The sequence below is a fragment of the Crocodylus porosus genome, unplaced genomic scaffold (assembly GCF_001723895.1).
Source record: "Crocodylus porosus isolate Cpor-Errol unplaced genomic scaffold, CroPor_comp1, whole genome shotgun sequence".
NCBI classification, from domain to species: domain Eukaryota; kingdom Metazoa; phylum Chordata; order Crocodylia; family Crocodylidae; genus Crocodylus; species Crocodylus porosus.
Genome location: NW_017728916.1, coordinates 4,534,550 through 4,547,539, shown reverse-complemented (window position 1 = coordinate 4,547,539; position 12,990 = coordinate 4,534,550). Strand labels below are relative to the sequence as shown.

At 49.8% G+C, this 12,990-nt stretch overlaps 1 protein-coding gene across 1 annotated transcript in view; it reads left to right on the top strand.

Moving 5' to 3' along the window:
- Positions 1-12,160, top strand: part of BCORL1 (BCL6 corepressor-like 1) — a 41,650-nt gene extending 29,490 nt beyond the window's left edge. Inside the window, exons 12-13 of the mRNA XM_019536275.1 lie at positions 5,112-5,262; positions 10,426-12,160. Coding sequence (XP_019391820.1) covers positions 5,112-5,262; positions 10,426-10,705 — 431 coding nt within the window. The 3' untranslated portion in view covers positions 10,706-12,160. The remainder of the gene's footprint in view (positions 1-5,111; positions 5,263-10,425) is intronic.
- Positions 12,161-12,990: the final 830 nt, after the last annotated feature.

Sequence of the window (12,990 nt, the reverse complement as noted above, 5' to 3'; positions counted from 1 at the left end):
GGGTGAGAGACAGTGTCGAAAGCCTTCCGGAATTCCAGGAAGATTATATCCACTGCTACCCCTGCGTCTAATGATCTGGTGATCTGATCGTAAAAGGCCACCAGGTTGGTCTGACAGGACCTGCGCTGATGAACCCGTTTTGGTTGCCCCTAAGCATGCAGTCCCCTGCTGGCCCCTTATGGATGTGTACCAGAATAATTTTCTCAAACAGCTTGCCTAGGATCGAGGTAAGATTAACTGGCCTTTAGTTTCCCGGGTCCTCCTCCTTCCCTTTTTTGAAGATGGGAACCACGCTGGCCCTCTTCCAGTCCTCTGGCACCACACCAGAGCACCATGAGTGCTCATAAAGCTGTGCCAGGGGTCCTGCAATGACCTCGGCCAATTCCCTTAGAACTCTAGGGTGGAGATCGTAACAGTTTCTAATCCAGTACTGATTCTTTTGGCACCCGCTACTTCCAGCGTATCTGGAGACAACAGTAACATCAGAACTGGAATCTCCTGTTTGATTTTACCTTTGTCAATAGCTTCTATATCTCCCTTGATACTGGAATCCAGGCTTCCAGCTGTGATTTCACTATGTCCAGTACCTTTAGCAACAATTTCAATACTACAGTTTTGACAGCAACACACTACTTAAATGAACAAGAAGGAGCGGTTCCCCTCATGCCTTTTAAGGGGGATTGGAATGATGTGTTCAGCATCAGATCATACTAACAGTTGTACAGTTTGTAGGAATTCAGACTGGCTTTTACTCACTGTCCTGCTAATACTGAGCTTCTTTAGGAAGAAAATCTGGCATGGATGTGATGGTTTAGTACACAGAGGCAGTACACCTACCTGTTTAGCAGTTTTTCAAGCTCCCAGTCATTCTGAATGTTGAATTGGAGGATCAAGGTCTGTTTCCATATATGGTTCCAGCATTTCTGCATTTCACAGCTTCGATAGTGGCTGGCTGAGCCTGGGAGATGAAAATGTCCTGTATTACAGAACAATATCTATTCTAAGCTGGAAACCTACAACAACATACAGGACTAAGTAGAAACTGGTTTTACTAAGGGCATTTTGCCATAATATTCACCATGAAAATGCATCTATTCTTGTTAGCCTGTATTACCCGTTTATTACTGAACATCCAGGTCCCTCAGATAGTTCTGTGAAGGTTCACCTAGGAACAACTCTGCCTGACAATCCTCCATGTGATTTTTTTTTTTTAATTCTACAGTAAGCACTTTTGAAGGTGCAACATGTTTTTCTGTCTTTTAGGGATTGTTTTCTGTCCTGGGGACTTGAATATTGCCATTCTATTGTATTCTTTTAAATTGCTAACTAGCATTTTTGATGGCTATCATCTCCAGAGAGAGAGAAATCCAAGCACCAATGACAGTATCACACCACCTTCTGTAAGAACAGGCACTCTTCTTCTCTATCCTAATTTTTTTTCCTAAAGTAGTATCAGATTTTCACTTAATTGTTTTATATGATTACCAAAACTTCACTCATTCTTGGCAGACTCTGAATTCCACACTTTGCTTGCTTTAAATGTTACCTTGTATTACCTCACCAGGACAGAACTATGCAGCAGATTATTTGTATCCCCTTAACACTGTGCAGGCCTCGGTACCCCGGCGAAAGGAGTGGGGGGTCTCTGTGCTTCTTCTGTGGTGCAGGGCTGAGCTGCCAGCTCCAGGTGGGCCCCATGGGAGGGGCCGGGGCTGCAGCTGCTCTGCCTGGCTCTGCAGAGCCCCCCTAAAGCATGGGGCCTGGGGCAGTCGCCCCAATTTGCTGTACCCTTGGGCGGCTCTGGGGGGTAGGGTTTGTGGGGGTACTGTGAAGGGGTGGAATTTGTGGGGGGTGTGGGAGTGTGTGTGGGTGAGTGTGGGGTGTGTAGGCCCCACTACACTTCCTCCACACCTCCCCCATGGTGCACAGGCAGAGCCCCTTGGTGGCATGCAGCTACAGCTGGAGCCCCAGAAGTGCATGTGGCAGCATGGAGCCGTTTTGGCCCGGCCTGATGGTGCATGACTCCCTGTGGCGTACAGTCTACACGCCATCAGGCCAGGTGGACTCTGTAACTCCATATGTGGCTCCCTGCTGGAGTGCTAGAAGCCCCACATGGAGTCATGGAGGCAGCCTGGCCTGATGATTGTGGAGCTCCCACCTGTAGTGCAGCAAACTGCACGTGCTGGCAGAGAGCCAGCCTGGTCTGGTTTGAAGGCATGTGCCAGCAGGTTGGGCCAGCTCTGTCCGGCCACCTGCAGCACCTGGGATTCAGCCTAACCACGCGCTGCCAGGAGACTGCCTGCCATGGGCTATGAACGCTGTGAGGGCCTACAGCCTGCTGCTGCTGGTGGGAACTGCACCATGATGTGGGGGGGAGAGGGGGAGCTTGTAGCAGGGGTCCCACCCCCACCAACTTCTACACCCACCCACAAACCCTACACCACCCCTCCTTCTTGCAGGTAGGAGCTCCCTGTCCACTTACTAGCTGGCCAGTCACCTGCCACCACATCTGGTGCTTCCAAATGGGGCTCCCAGCAGGAGTGCTGCACAGAGCCTGCCTGGTTCAGTGGCACATGACCTCTGAAAGCCTGCCTCCTGCTGGCTTTCAGAAGGGCAGCTGTGGGCTGGTAATAATTGTTTTTTGGAGGGGCCCTGCAGGCTGGATAGAATAGGTTGGCTGGCTGAATCTGGCCCAAGGGCTGTATTTTGCCCACCTCTGCTTTAATGTAACAGGTGGTAAAGCACCTTAGTGATGCTTCCTGCCAACAGGTCCTTTTTGCCTTTAGGAGAGTCATTGGAGGGGGTAGGCTTGGGTATATATGTGGCTATTATGGTCACTGCTAGCCAAATGTTTATGTGAGACATAGGTACCAAGAGTGGGGTCCATGTAGAAAAAACATCTTGAAAAACCTGTAAGGTAAGGAACCATTCAAAACTGAACCACAGAATGGAGTTGCCAATGGAGCTCTGCATGCAGAGTATCCAGCAGTCTGAAACAAACCAGCCCCTGCACCCGAGATATGGAACTGGACAAGAAGCTTAGCTGGAATCTGGTGGACCTGACCTTCCTGAGTCTGGAGAGGATAGGCTCTGGATAGAAGAGATTATTGCTTTGAATTAGGGATGTAAATACCAATTTAAAAAATATCTGTTTAACCAGTTGTTACTACAATGGTCAAATGATTAATCAGTACGGCAACCCACAGTTTGGCCCATGTGGGGCTGTTCTGCCTGGCTCCAGCAGGGTGTTTCAAGCCCTCTGAGGTGTGGTGGGGTTGGTGGCTCCCCAGACAGCTCTCCAGGGCTCCAGCTCACAATGAGCAAGGTATAGTGGTCTGGGACAGGGTGCACTATGGGGCTGAGCTGCAGGCCCCAGGGAACCATCCTGCACCCCCTTACCTCCACCTTACCCTGCCAGGCTTTGTGGCAGGTGGTGGGGAGGCTGGGGTTCACAGAGCCTAGTTATAGATACTAGTTCCCCCTCATCCTCGCTCCTCCTCCCTCTCACCTGTCCTGCCACCTTCTGGTTCCTGTTGGGGCACTATGTGGCTTCCCTCCCCACCTTTACCTTGCTGAACTGCACCCCACCCCATGCTAAATGATAACCAGTTAGCTAGAACTGGTTATCACTGGGCATATTGGTTAAACAGTTAATTGTTTAACCATTCACATCCCTAGTTCGAACAGTCTTGGGCCTGCCTTGCAGAGGGGAGGGCAGGACCGAATTAACACATAGGCAAAGTAGGCACATGCCTAGGGGCGTAAGTGAAGAAGGGGCCCAGTTGTGCTTATTTTATATATTTAATTATTGAGTGAAAATAAAGTAATATAAATATACAGTATTAAGTAGGGGCTCACGAGTGTGTTTGCCTAGGGCCCACTGCAGGGTTAATCTGGCCCGGGGGAAGGGGAACCAGCTTATTATTTACCTAGATGCTGGGGTAAAAGGAAGTGTGAGACCCTCCTCCCCCCCAGTGTTCAGTTCCTCTGTTTGACCTGTAGTAGTGTGTTAAGCCAGGTGGAGCTTAAGCAAGCATCTGTCCAGCTCTCTTGACTTCTCTGCCTTCCCCCACCTGATTTGTAGTTCTGCTGCCATACAGCAGTCCTTGAGGCCCCTGTTGCCCCATTCATTGCCCACAGATGGGTTTCTGAGGCATGTCCTACTGAGTGAGTTGTAGGTCCTTCAGTATACAGTTTTCAATAGTCATTATAGATGCCAAGATGAACATGGGCCGACAGTGTGGGGATGTGGTCAGGAAGGCCAACCGTACCTTGTCATGCATCCACAGATGCATCTCAAGCAGGTCCAAGGAGGTGATCCTCCCCCTCTATGCGGCATTGGTCAGGCCGCAGCTGGAGTACTGCGTCCAGTTCTGGGCACCGCACTTCAGGGGGGATGTGGACAACATGGAGAGGGCCACTCGCATGATTGGGGGCAGCAGGGCAGGTCCTATGAGGAGAGGCTACGGGACCTGAACCTGTTCAGCCTCCCCAAGAGAAGACCAAGGGGGGATCTAGTGGCCATTTACAAACTAGTGGGGGGGGACCAGCAGGCACTGGGGGAGTCCCTGTGCCTCCGAGCACTACCAGGAGTGACTAGAAATAACATGGCAAAGGGTAGATTCAGGCTAGATGTCAGGAGGCGCTACCTCACTGTCAGGGCGGCTAGAATCTGGAACCAACTTCCAAGAGAAGTGGTGCTGGCTTCTACCCTGGGGGCCTTTGAAAGGAGGCTGGATGAACCCCAGTACTCTTTCCTGCCATGACAGAGGGACTTGATGTTCTGCTCAGGTCCCTTCCAACCCTACCAACTATGAAACTATGACAATGCAGGTTCCATCGATCTCATAGTGACCAAATCATAATCAGGCAGATAAAGCCACTCAGTCTTATGGAACCATGTGAAATGTTTTATTGCCTATTTTTGCTCTCAGCGCAGTAAGAATATGGCTGGCCCAACCTGCATTGCTATGCAGGGGCCCTGAATTATACTCCTGGTGCTGGGAGTTTTTGCTGTCCCTCCCTCCATGTCATCACCAGTTCCCAAGGAAATGTGTGTCAGCTAGAGTGAAAGCCTGGGGGTTGCCAACACCCAATTTTGCTTTTTTCAGAGGGAAAGGATGGGATTAGCTGCGACCTTCTGCTCAATCCTCCTGGAAATTCGGATCAAGAAGAAGAACAAGACTCCGACACATTCATGTTTGAGTTCTCAGACAAGCCTCTGCTTCCCAGCTACAACCTCCAAGTGTCAGTTTCCCGAGGGTAAGTGTCACTAAGTCTTTGCACAGCAGATCCTGAGACTGAGAAATTTGGGAAGCAGAAATGTATCAAGTGGAGCAGATTCTCAACCAGGGTGCTGCAATTGTTATGCCATATTAGTACTGCTAGGTGTGTAAACACTTGCATGTGCTTCACAAGACAAACCCAGAGATTTCAAATAGGAATCTATAGTTTAGGTACCATTTTGACCTGCTTTTTGGTCTTTCAGAGGTCTTTACAACACAAGAATCACTTTGCTATCTCAAAAAGAGAATGGAAACTAAGAGCTGCCATTTTCTAAAGTTTAAAAATATTAACCACTGGCCTTCTAGCCAGGGTTGGGGAAGTTGATCTAATTGAGAAATGGGGGAGTCAGTGAAACAGAGAACATGCACCTGGCTGGTTAGCTGAGAGGGCAAGAATACCCCATTCTGCCCTCTAAGGGGGCAGAGAGAACAGTAGGCAGGGTACATGGGATGTCCATATACTGAGCAATGGATGATGCGTGCTTGAGTGCATCTGAGAGCCAAGGCAAGCACTATAGAAACACAATAGAGATAGCTGATATACTGTACTTACTTTGCATTTTTCATTGTAGATATCAGAGTGCTTGACTGGGGGAAATGCCTAATCTCTGTTTTACAGATAAGGAGGTAGAGGAATGGAGAGTTGCCCCTGGTGTGTCAGTGGCAGAGCCAGAAATAGAATTCAAGTCTTTTGGTTTCCATTCTGGTGCACTGTCCACTGAAGTACTGTCTCATAAAGGTGCATAGTACTGGGCTATTCCATTATGGAAATGGACGTGAGGAAATGTCAGCATTGTAAACCCAAAATCAAAGAAGCAAATAAGTGTTCAGGCATCCTTAAGTATTGGGTGGAGATTACTGTAGAGCAGGAGTGGGCAAAATATGGTCTGCGGGCTAGATCTGGCCCACAGGTGAGCAGCTCCCCCCCCACCCAACTGATTGGATTCAGCCTGGGACATTCCATATGGGGCCAAGCCCTGCCTGCTCCTGTTTGGGAAAGCCTGCACCAAACACCCATCAGTCCTGCAGCCCTGGCTAGACTACACAGCTTCCAGGCAGGGCTGCTCTCCGTGTGGCTGCAGCTGCATGGGTACTGCTCAGTTTCTTCTGCCTCCAGCAGCTCTTCCCCTGCCCCTGCTGCACTGCTCCAGGTGACGGGGAAGCTGCAGCCAGGTGGCTCCAGCCCCAGCACCTGGGGCTCCTGCTCCCAGCTGCTTTCCACCCACTCTGCCCACTTGGCACAATGAGCAGCCACCTGTGGGCTCCCAAACAGGTGGAAGGCAGCTGGGAGCTGGAGCTGGCACTCTGCACACTTGGGCAGGATCTGCCCAGCTGCAGCTTCCTCTCCACCTGGAGCAGCGTAGGAGGTGGAGAAGGAGGAAGAGCTGCTGGAGGCGGGGGAAGCCAAGCAATACCTGGGCAGCTGCACCCACACTGGGAGCAATCCCAGTGGAAAGCTGTGTGTGCTGACTGAGGTTGGTGGGCATGGGTAGGAGCACAGTGCAGGCTGCCCCAGGTGGGAGCAGGCGGGGCTCAGGCCCATGCAGAGTACCAGGGGGGCAGCTGTGGGCTGGATGGAAGGGGAGAGGGCAGACTGCACCTGCACCACCTGGCAAGCTTTGTTGCACATGCCCCCTGCCTCTCCATCCCCAGCTGCCCCCAGGACCTAGCACCTGCCCGCACACCAACCCCACCTTGCCACACACGATATACAAGAGTAAGATTTTATTTTGAGCTGTTATGCAATCACCTCTATATACACTACTATAAAAAACATAAATCAGGACAAAAATATTTTTGGAAATAAAATTAAAATATATTGTAAGAGATGTTTGATAGTATATGATTTGTTTTTTTATCCAGAATTTGCTAAAATGATACCTTCTAAAAGATTGTGTGTGTGTGGCCCTCAACAGCTCACCAGAACTTGTTAAATGGCTCTCCACCCAAAATAATTGCTCACCCCTGGCACAGAGGCTGTGTTTATTTATCCAGTTTGGGTCTTTAAGTTTGGTTCCCTGCTCTCCAGAGGGGCATTGTCGAGGTTGAAAAAACCAAGGCAAGAACAGAGAAAAAGCTCAGTCATGTGAAATGGAAGAATTCCATACAAGAGAATCAAAAGGTGTACACTATATGATTTAGAAAGGAAATAAGGCAGGGGTTTATAAAAGAATGAATGATGCCAGTAAGACCAAAATTCACGGTGGTTTTGAGTTTCCGTCTTCAACTTTTGCCAAACAGCAGTATACACCTTGCATACACCAGGAAACTTGTCCTTGGTATTCCCTCTGTTGTGGCACTTGTCACTGTTTGTGTCCAACTGTGGTTGTACCAGCAACAATTATGCAGACACCACGCTGGGCTGCTGCTTTTTTTCCTCCTTAAGTACCTCACATTCTAATTACACTCAGAGCTACAAACACAGTGCTTGCTCCATTGGTGGGAGTGCCAGAACTGACGGTAAACTTGGAGCTGCCCTATTGGTAGCCATGGGGGAGGGGAGGCAAAGCATTCTAGTGCAAACCAGGCCTCTGAACACTTAGCTTCTGTTTCTCCCTCTGTAAAATGCAGCCAATGTATCACCTAAAAGTTTGTGGAGGGGACTTGTGCACCACAGACAGCACCAACTCTGGGGTCAGTGATGGCTTCTTAGTTATAGATGCAACTAGGTATCTTTTATAGTCAAGGTCCTGTCTGTCTGTGGCAAACTAGACAAAATTTTGCAGCATGAGTCCTCGAGTCTCTTCATCATCACTTGTGCACTTGTCAAACAACTGGACTTCAAAGTCATCAGAGATGGCTAGAAAGCATTGATGGTAGCTTGTAGCACTGGGAAAGATAGTCTGAGACTGGGCTAAGCACATTAGCTGGGTGGGTGTCTATTAAAATTATCAATATTAAATTTACTGACAAGGTGAGTGTTGGCCATCATTTTAAGTTTTGGTTGTGATTGTGCCCCACTGAGATGAATGAGATAGTCAGGCCACTGAATTCTTGTTCAGCAGTAAGTTCTCCTTGACTGAAGAATCACAACATAATGTAGAACACTTTGATATTCTCAACCCATTGGTGGTGGTGAAAAGAACTCCACTGAAACATTCTCTGACTGCCAGCAGGAGGCCTGTTTTGCTTAAACTGAAAAAAAGACATGAAAGATTAAGAATGTAGAAATGAGCACTCCTCTTCCCTCCTCCTTAGAAGAATGCAAATCTTTGCACACTTACACATTCCTAGCTGCTTGAATGGGCATACATTCATGAATAGGATAGATGGTTGTGTAGAAAAATACTTCAACTCCAAATCCCACTGCGTGGGCCATTACCCTGTGGGTTACTGCTGATGCAGGAACACTTACAAGTGGCCACGTTTAATGTGTAACTTCCACTTGCAAAAGCTGATATTGGAAGTTTGGATGCAAGTAAATCTGACACATGCAGCACACTCATTTTGGACCCCAGATTGGGGCAGAAGCTGGGAATGAGATACTCCAAGGCTCCATCCATTTGCAGTGCCTGAATGAGATGCTGTAGAACTGTTGCTTGTTTTTCTTTGATTTTTAATTAGCACTGACCTGAAAAGGAGATTTAAAAAAAATTAGGCCTCTCCTGCTGTGATGTCCACTTACTTTATAAGGTAAAGGAAGGGCTGGAATGTGGGGGATTTATGTTCTTTTTTCTTTGCTTTAGGCCTTTCTGCACACAACAGGTTGTATCAATTACTAGAATGAGTTGAGCTCTGAAATAGCTGAATGCTGAAGGCCTCAGGTATAGACACTCTTGATGTTGATCTGAGGCCTAAGGCCTTAGCTTGAGTGTCCATGCTTGAGGTTTGCAAGGATTAGAATAAACCAGCTTCTAAACCTGTTTAATTATGGTGTGATTTTTATTATCATCATTATTATTACAAAAGTAAAAAATACCTCATTTTCAGTTTTTCAACTTTCAGTTTCTGAAGTTTTGTAACTTTACTGTTTTGCTCATTCTTCTGTCATCCTAATGCCGTTCTGCCTTAACAGTTCTTAATTGCTCATGTTTAAAAGAAAGCAGAAATAAAAACCCATGCGTGGGGAAGAGGGAGACATTTTAGGCTCTGCTGATGCATCATAAACAAACCACAAAGGGCACAAGCCCCACTGATCTTTGGCAACTGCTTCAGACATTATTTATCAAATGCATATAGGGTAAAACAGTCAGTAACAGTTTGGGAAGGGCCTTGACTGAGCCTCAGCCTGCATAGTGGTTAGCAAAGGAAAGTACCATGAGAAGCTGATGAAATCTGGGGACAGCCACTGCTAGCTAACAAGATTTGCTGTCTCAGGCTTCTGGATTCTTGATCACTCATGATTTCATAGGGAGCATCAATAAGAATTAACCAAAAGGGCCCACTGGGGAGGGACACTGCAACTCCTGAAAGAGGAATCTTGGAGGCTCTGGCTAACTGCAGGGACCAAATGCCCAGAGCTTGCTGAGCAGCTGAAGGAGTGTGTGAGGCACTCCAGGCAGGGAGCTGTTCTGTGGAATTTGGTCACCAGAATCTTGGGCTTCTGACTTGTAAGTTTCATCCTTTCAGTGCAGTGTTTTCCCAGTACTGCCAATGGCTTGTACAGAGAGAGAACCTGTTATAGATGATCTGTTCGGGGAGGCTGCAGTTTCTTTATCAGGTGAATGCAGAAGCAGCAAGTCCCAACTCCATGAAAACCAAGGAGCTTTGTGACATGGGAGTGTGCAGTGAACTCCTCCTTTCTGGGGAAGGGTGAGGTGGGTACTGGACCCTGGGAGTGAAGGAGGGAGTGAGGACATATGGATATGAAGATGAGCAGGGAACAGTTTTGGTAGCACCAGGAAGGTGGGACTTGGGGTATTTGCCCTTTTCCTTTTTGGATTCTCTAGGTTTGCCTGTAGCAGGGAGGCATGATGGGACATGGGCTGGCATGTGACTGCCCCAAGGGTATTTGGTTACAAAGCGTACCTGCACACAGGTAGCTTAGCTAGTGGCTTCTTGTACCTGTGGAGGGCTACACCCATGGGGTTGAGGCCAGGCCTAGCTTTCCAAGCCAGAAAGCCTAGGCCCTGACATTGTCGGGGCTGAAAGTGAGGGTGTGGAATTCGTTCTTTTAACCTGTCTCTTCCTGCCCTTACAGGCCCTGCAACTGGTTTCTCTTCTCTGATGTTCTCAAGAGGCTGAAGCTTTCTTCCCGCATCTTTCAGGCTCGCTTCCCGCACTTTGAAATCGCCACCCTGCCCAAGCTGGAGTTCCAGCGGCAGGTGTCCCTCAGCCAGGTGCTGGCCCAGGAAGAGTTGCAGGAGACCCCAGAGCCACTTGCTCAGGGCGCTGCAGAGACAGTGGAGCTGGTGCGATATGAGCCTGAGCTGCTGCAGCTGTTGGGCTCGGTGTTGGAGTACCAGGCCTGGAGCAGCTGACGGGGAATGAATCTTTCCCTGCATTAGACTGCATCATGAGGCAATAATATGGACCAGTGGGAAGCAGCCTTCTCAATGCCAGCAGCAGGGACTCGGAGTCTTTGGCCAATTCATTTTCCTTTCCTTCTGGCGCCTAAGCTGTAAATGGGGAGAGATGCCACTGATCTCCAAGGATTTCCCTGGGTCCCTTTGTGATGAGCAGCAGCAGCAAATGCAGCTCTCTGCTAGCCCCTTCCAGCTAGGGCAAGCAGCTGGGCCCCACCCACTGGGCTGTACTAGCTGGGTTTCTGGCTAGATAACCAGCTACAGGCTCTACTGAAGTGAGTGGTAGTGGGTGCTTCTGCCCAGCCCTGCCCCAACCCACCCTGCCCAATGGAACCATCTCTCTTTCTGTCTGCCCTTCCCTTCCCAATGTCTTCCATAGTATTTATTTAATTAGTATTTAATTTGTAATGTTTTCTTTGTTTCTGCTGAGTCTGTATCACTGTGATGATGTGAGCCCTGGGCTATGGGAAGAGGGCTTCTCAGATCCCATCCCAGCCCCCCCCCCCCAACACTCCCAGACGATCCTGCTCTTCTAAGAGCAGATACCTCCCAGACTACAGACCTGGCAAGTCATGCTTTTGAAGGGACCAGCTCTCACAACTGACACCAAGTTGAGCGATGGGTCTTGTGGGCTGCCACCCCTCCCCCCACCAGTTTTGGAGCTGGCTTCTGCTGGGGCCGTTCATCAATGAGGCCAGCTGAGAGCCATGCTTTCCCCTCCTCACCCCCATGTTTCAGGCTTCCCCAACCACCCCCCAGGCTGGTTCATACGTTTCACTCATGCCACTTGTCTCTGGATTCCCTTGAGCTGCTTTACAAGAGCCAGCTGCAGCCCAGGATTCTGAGCAGCTCCTAAGCCCAAGGCAGGGGGGACTCCAGACACTTTCTATCCTTGTAGCCTACACGCAGATGGCCCATGTCCTCCCCATGTGATGTGTCTGCACCAAACGCCCTTACATTCCCACCCTGCACACATCCCTTTCTTCTGTTTTATAGGAGCAGTTCTACTGGAGAGAGCTGGCTGGAGGTGGCAGGTGCCTGCCCCCGACAGGAGCGGAGCAGGGCTGCGCCGCTGTTTGTAGATGGTACAGTTTTATTGTACAGGTGCTAACAAGGACTCTAAGGACTGGACAATCTGTTTTCTGGCTCTCCTCTGCCCAGCAGTGGGAATGTTGGGTGAATTTTTTTTCTTTGTGTTGTGTTTCTTCCCAGCCAGGGCAGTTGTAGCCCCACCCCTTGGACCCCCTGGCTGTCTGCCTCCCCATCCTTGGGAACAGACAGCTCCTTTTTTTAAGCCAAGGGATTTTGCCTTTGGGTGTGTATTCTGGCTGCTCTTTCTGATTTCTGTTTTATTATAAGCAACAGGCTGTGGTGTCAAAAACACTTATGTACAGAAAAACCTGCATCAGGTCCCCTGCCTCACGCCTCTTCTTTTGCAAAGCATAAGCAACCCTTCGCAATGGGGAAGCATTGGCTCTCAGGGAGTGATGCTGGCATGGGGATGACTTGTTTTGTGCTTCTGAAGGACGGGATGTTGCCAGTGTCCTCTGGCGTACTGGAGCTGCACCTGAGAGGCAGACTTCTTGCTCAGAAAAGGCCTCTCCCCTGGGTTTGTGATGGGAAAGAGGAGGGGGATAGTGAGAGCTGATCTAACACTCAAGCTGTTTGGAAGGGAAGAGGAGAAACATTCACGGTCAGCACCCAGCAGAGGCATCCTGGGTGGTAAACAGCATGGAGAGCAAGGGGGAGATGTCACCTTTTTTAATGACATGTTGATTGGACTCGGCAGCAAGAAAAGGAGGCAACATTCTTCCCTCCCGCCACACCCACATGCCTTTACTACCCACTGGCTGCTGCCTTTGGGGAGAGGGGAGAGTGTAAAAATAGCCAGAACTGCACTGCTGCCACCTGCACTGCAGCTGCTGGCACTGCTCTGGGCATCGGGCACAGCTGCCTAGTGCTGCCTCAGGTGTGCTGCTGCTGCTCTGCCCTCTGATGCTGAGCCTGAGCCACAGGTGCTGCAAGGAGGGGCACTGGAAAAGGGTGAGGTGCCCTCGAGCTCCTTCCGGTGCCACCCCTGCCTCCTGCTCCCTCAAGCAGCGCCCCCGTGCCCTGCTACCGCTGCCGGGGGCGGCGCAGAGCAGGCGAGCCAGGGCTGCTGGGCCGGCTGGTGCGGCGCTGCATAAGGGTCCAGCGCCCTGTCGCATGATCGCGGGGGGACGCCGCAGCCCCGCCGGCGG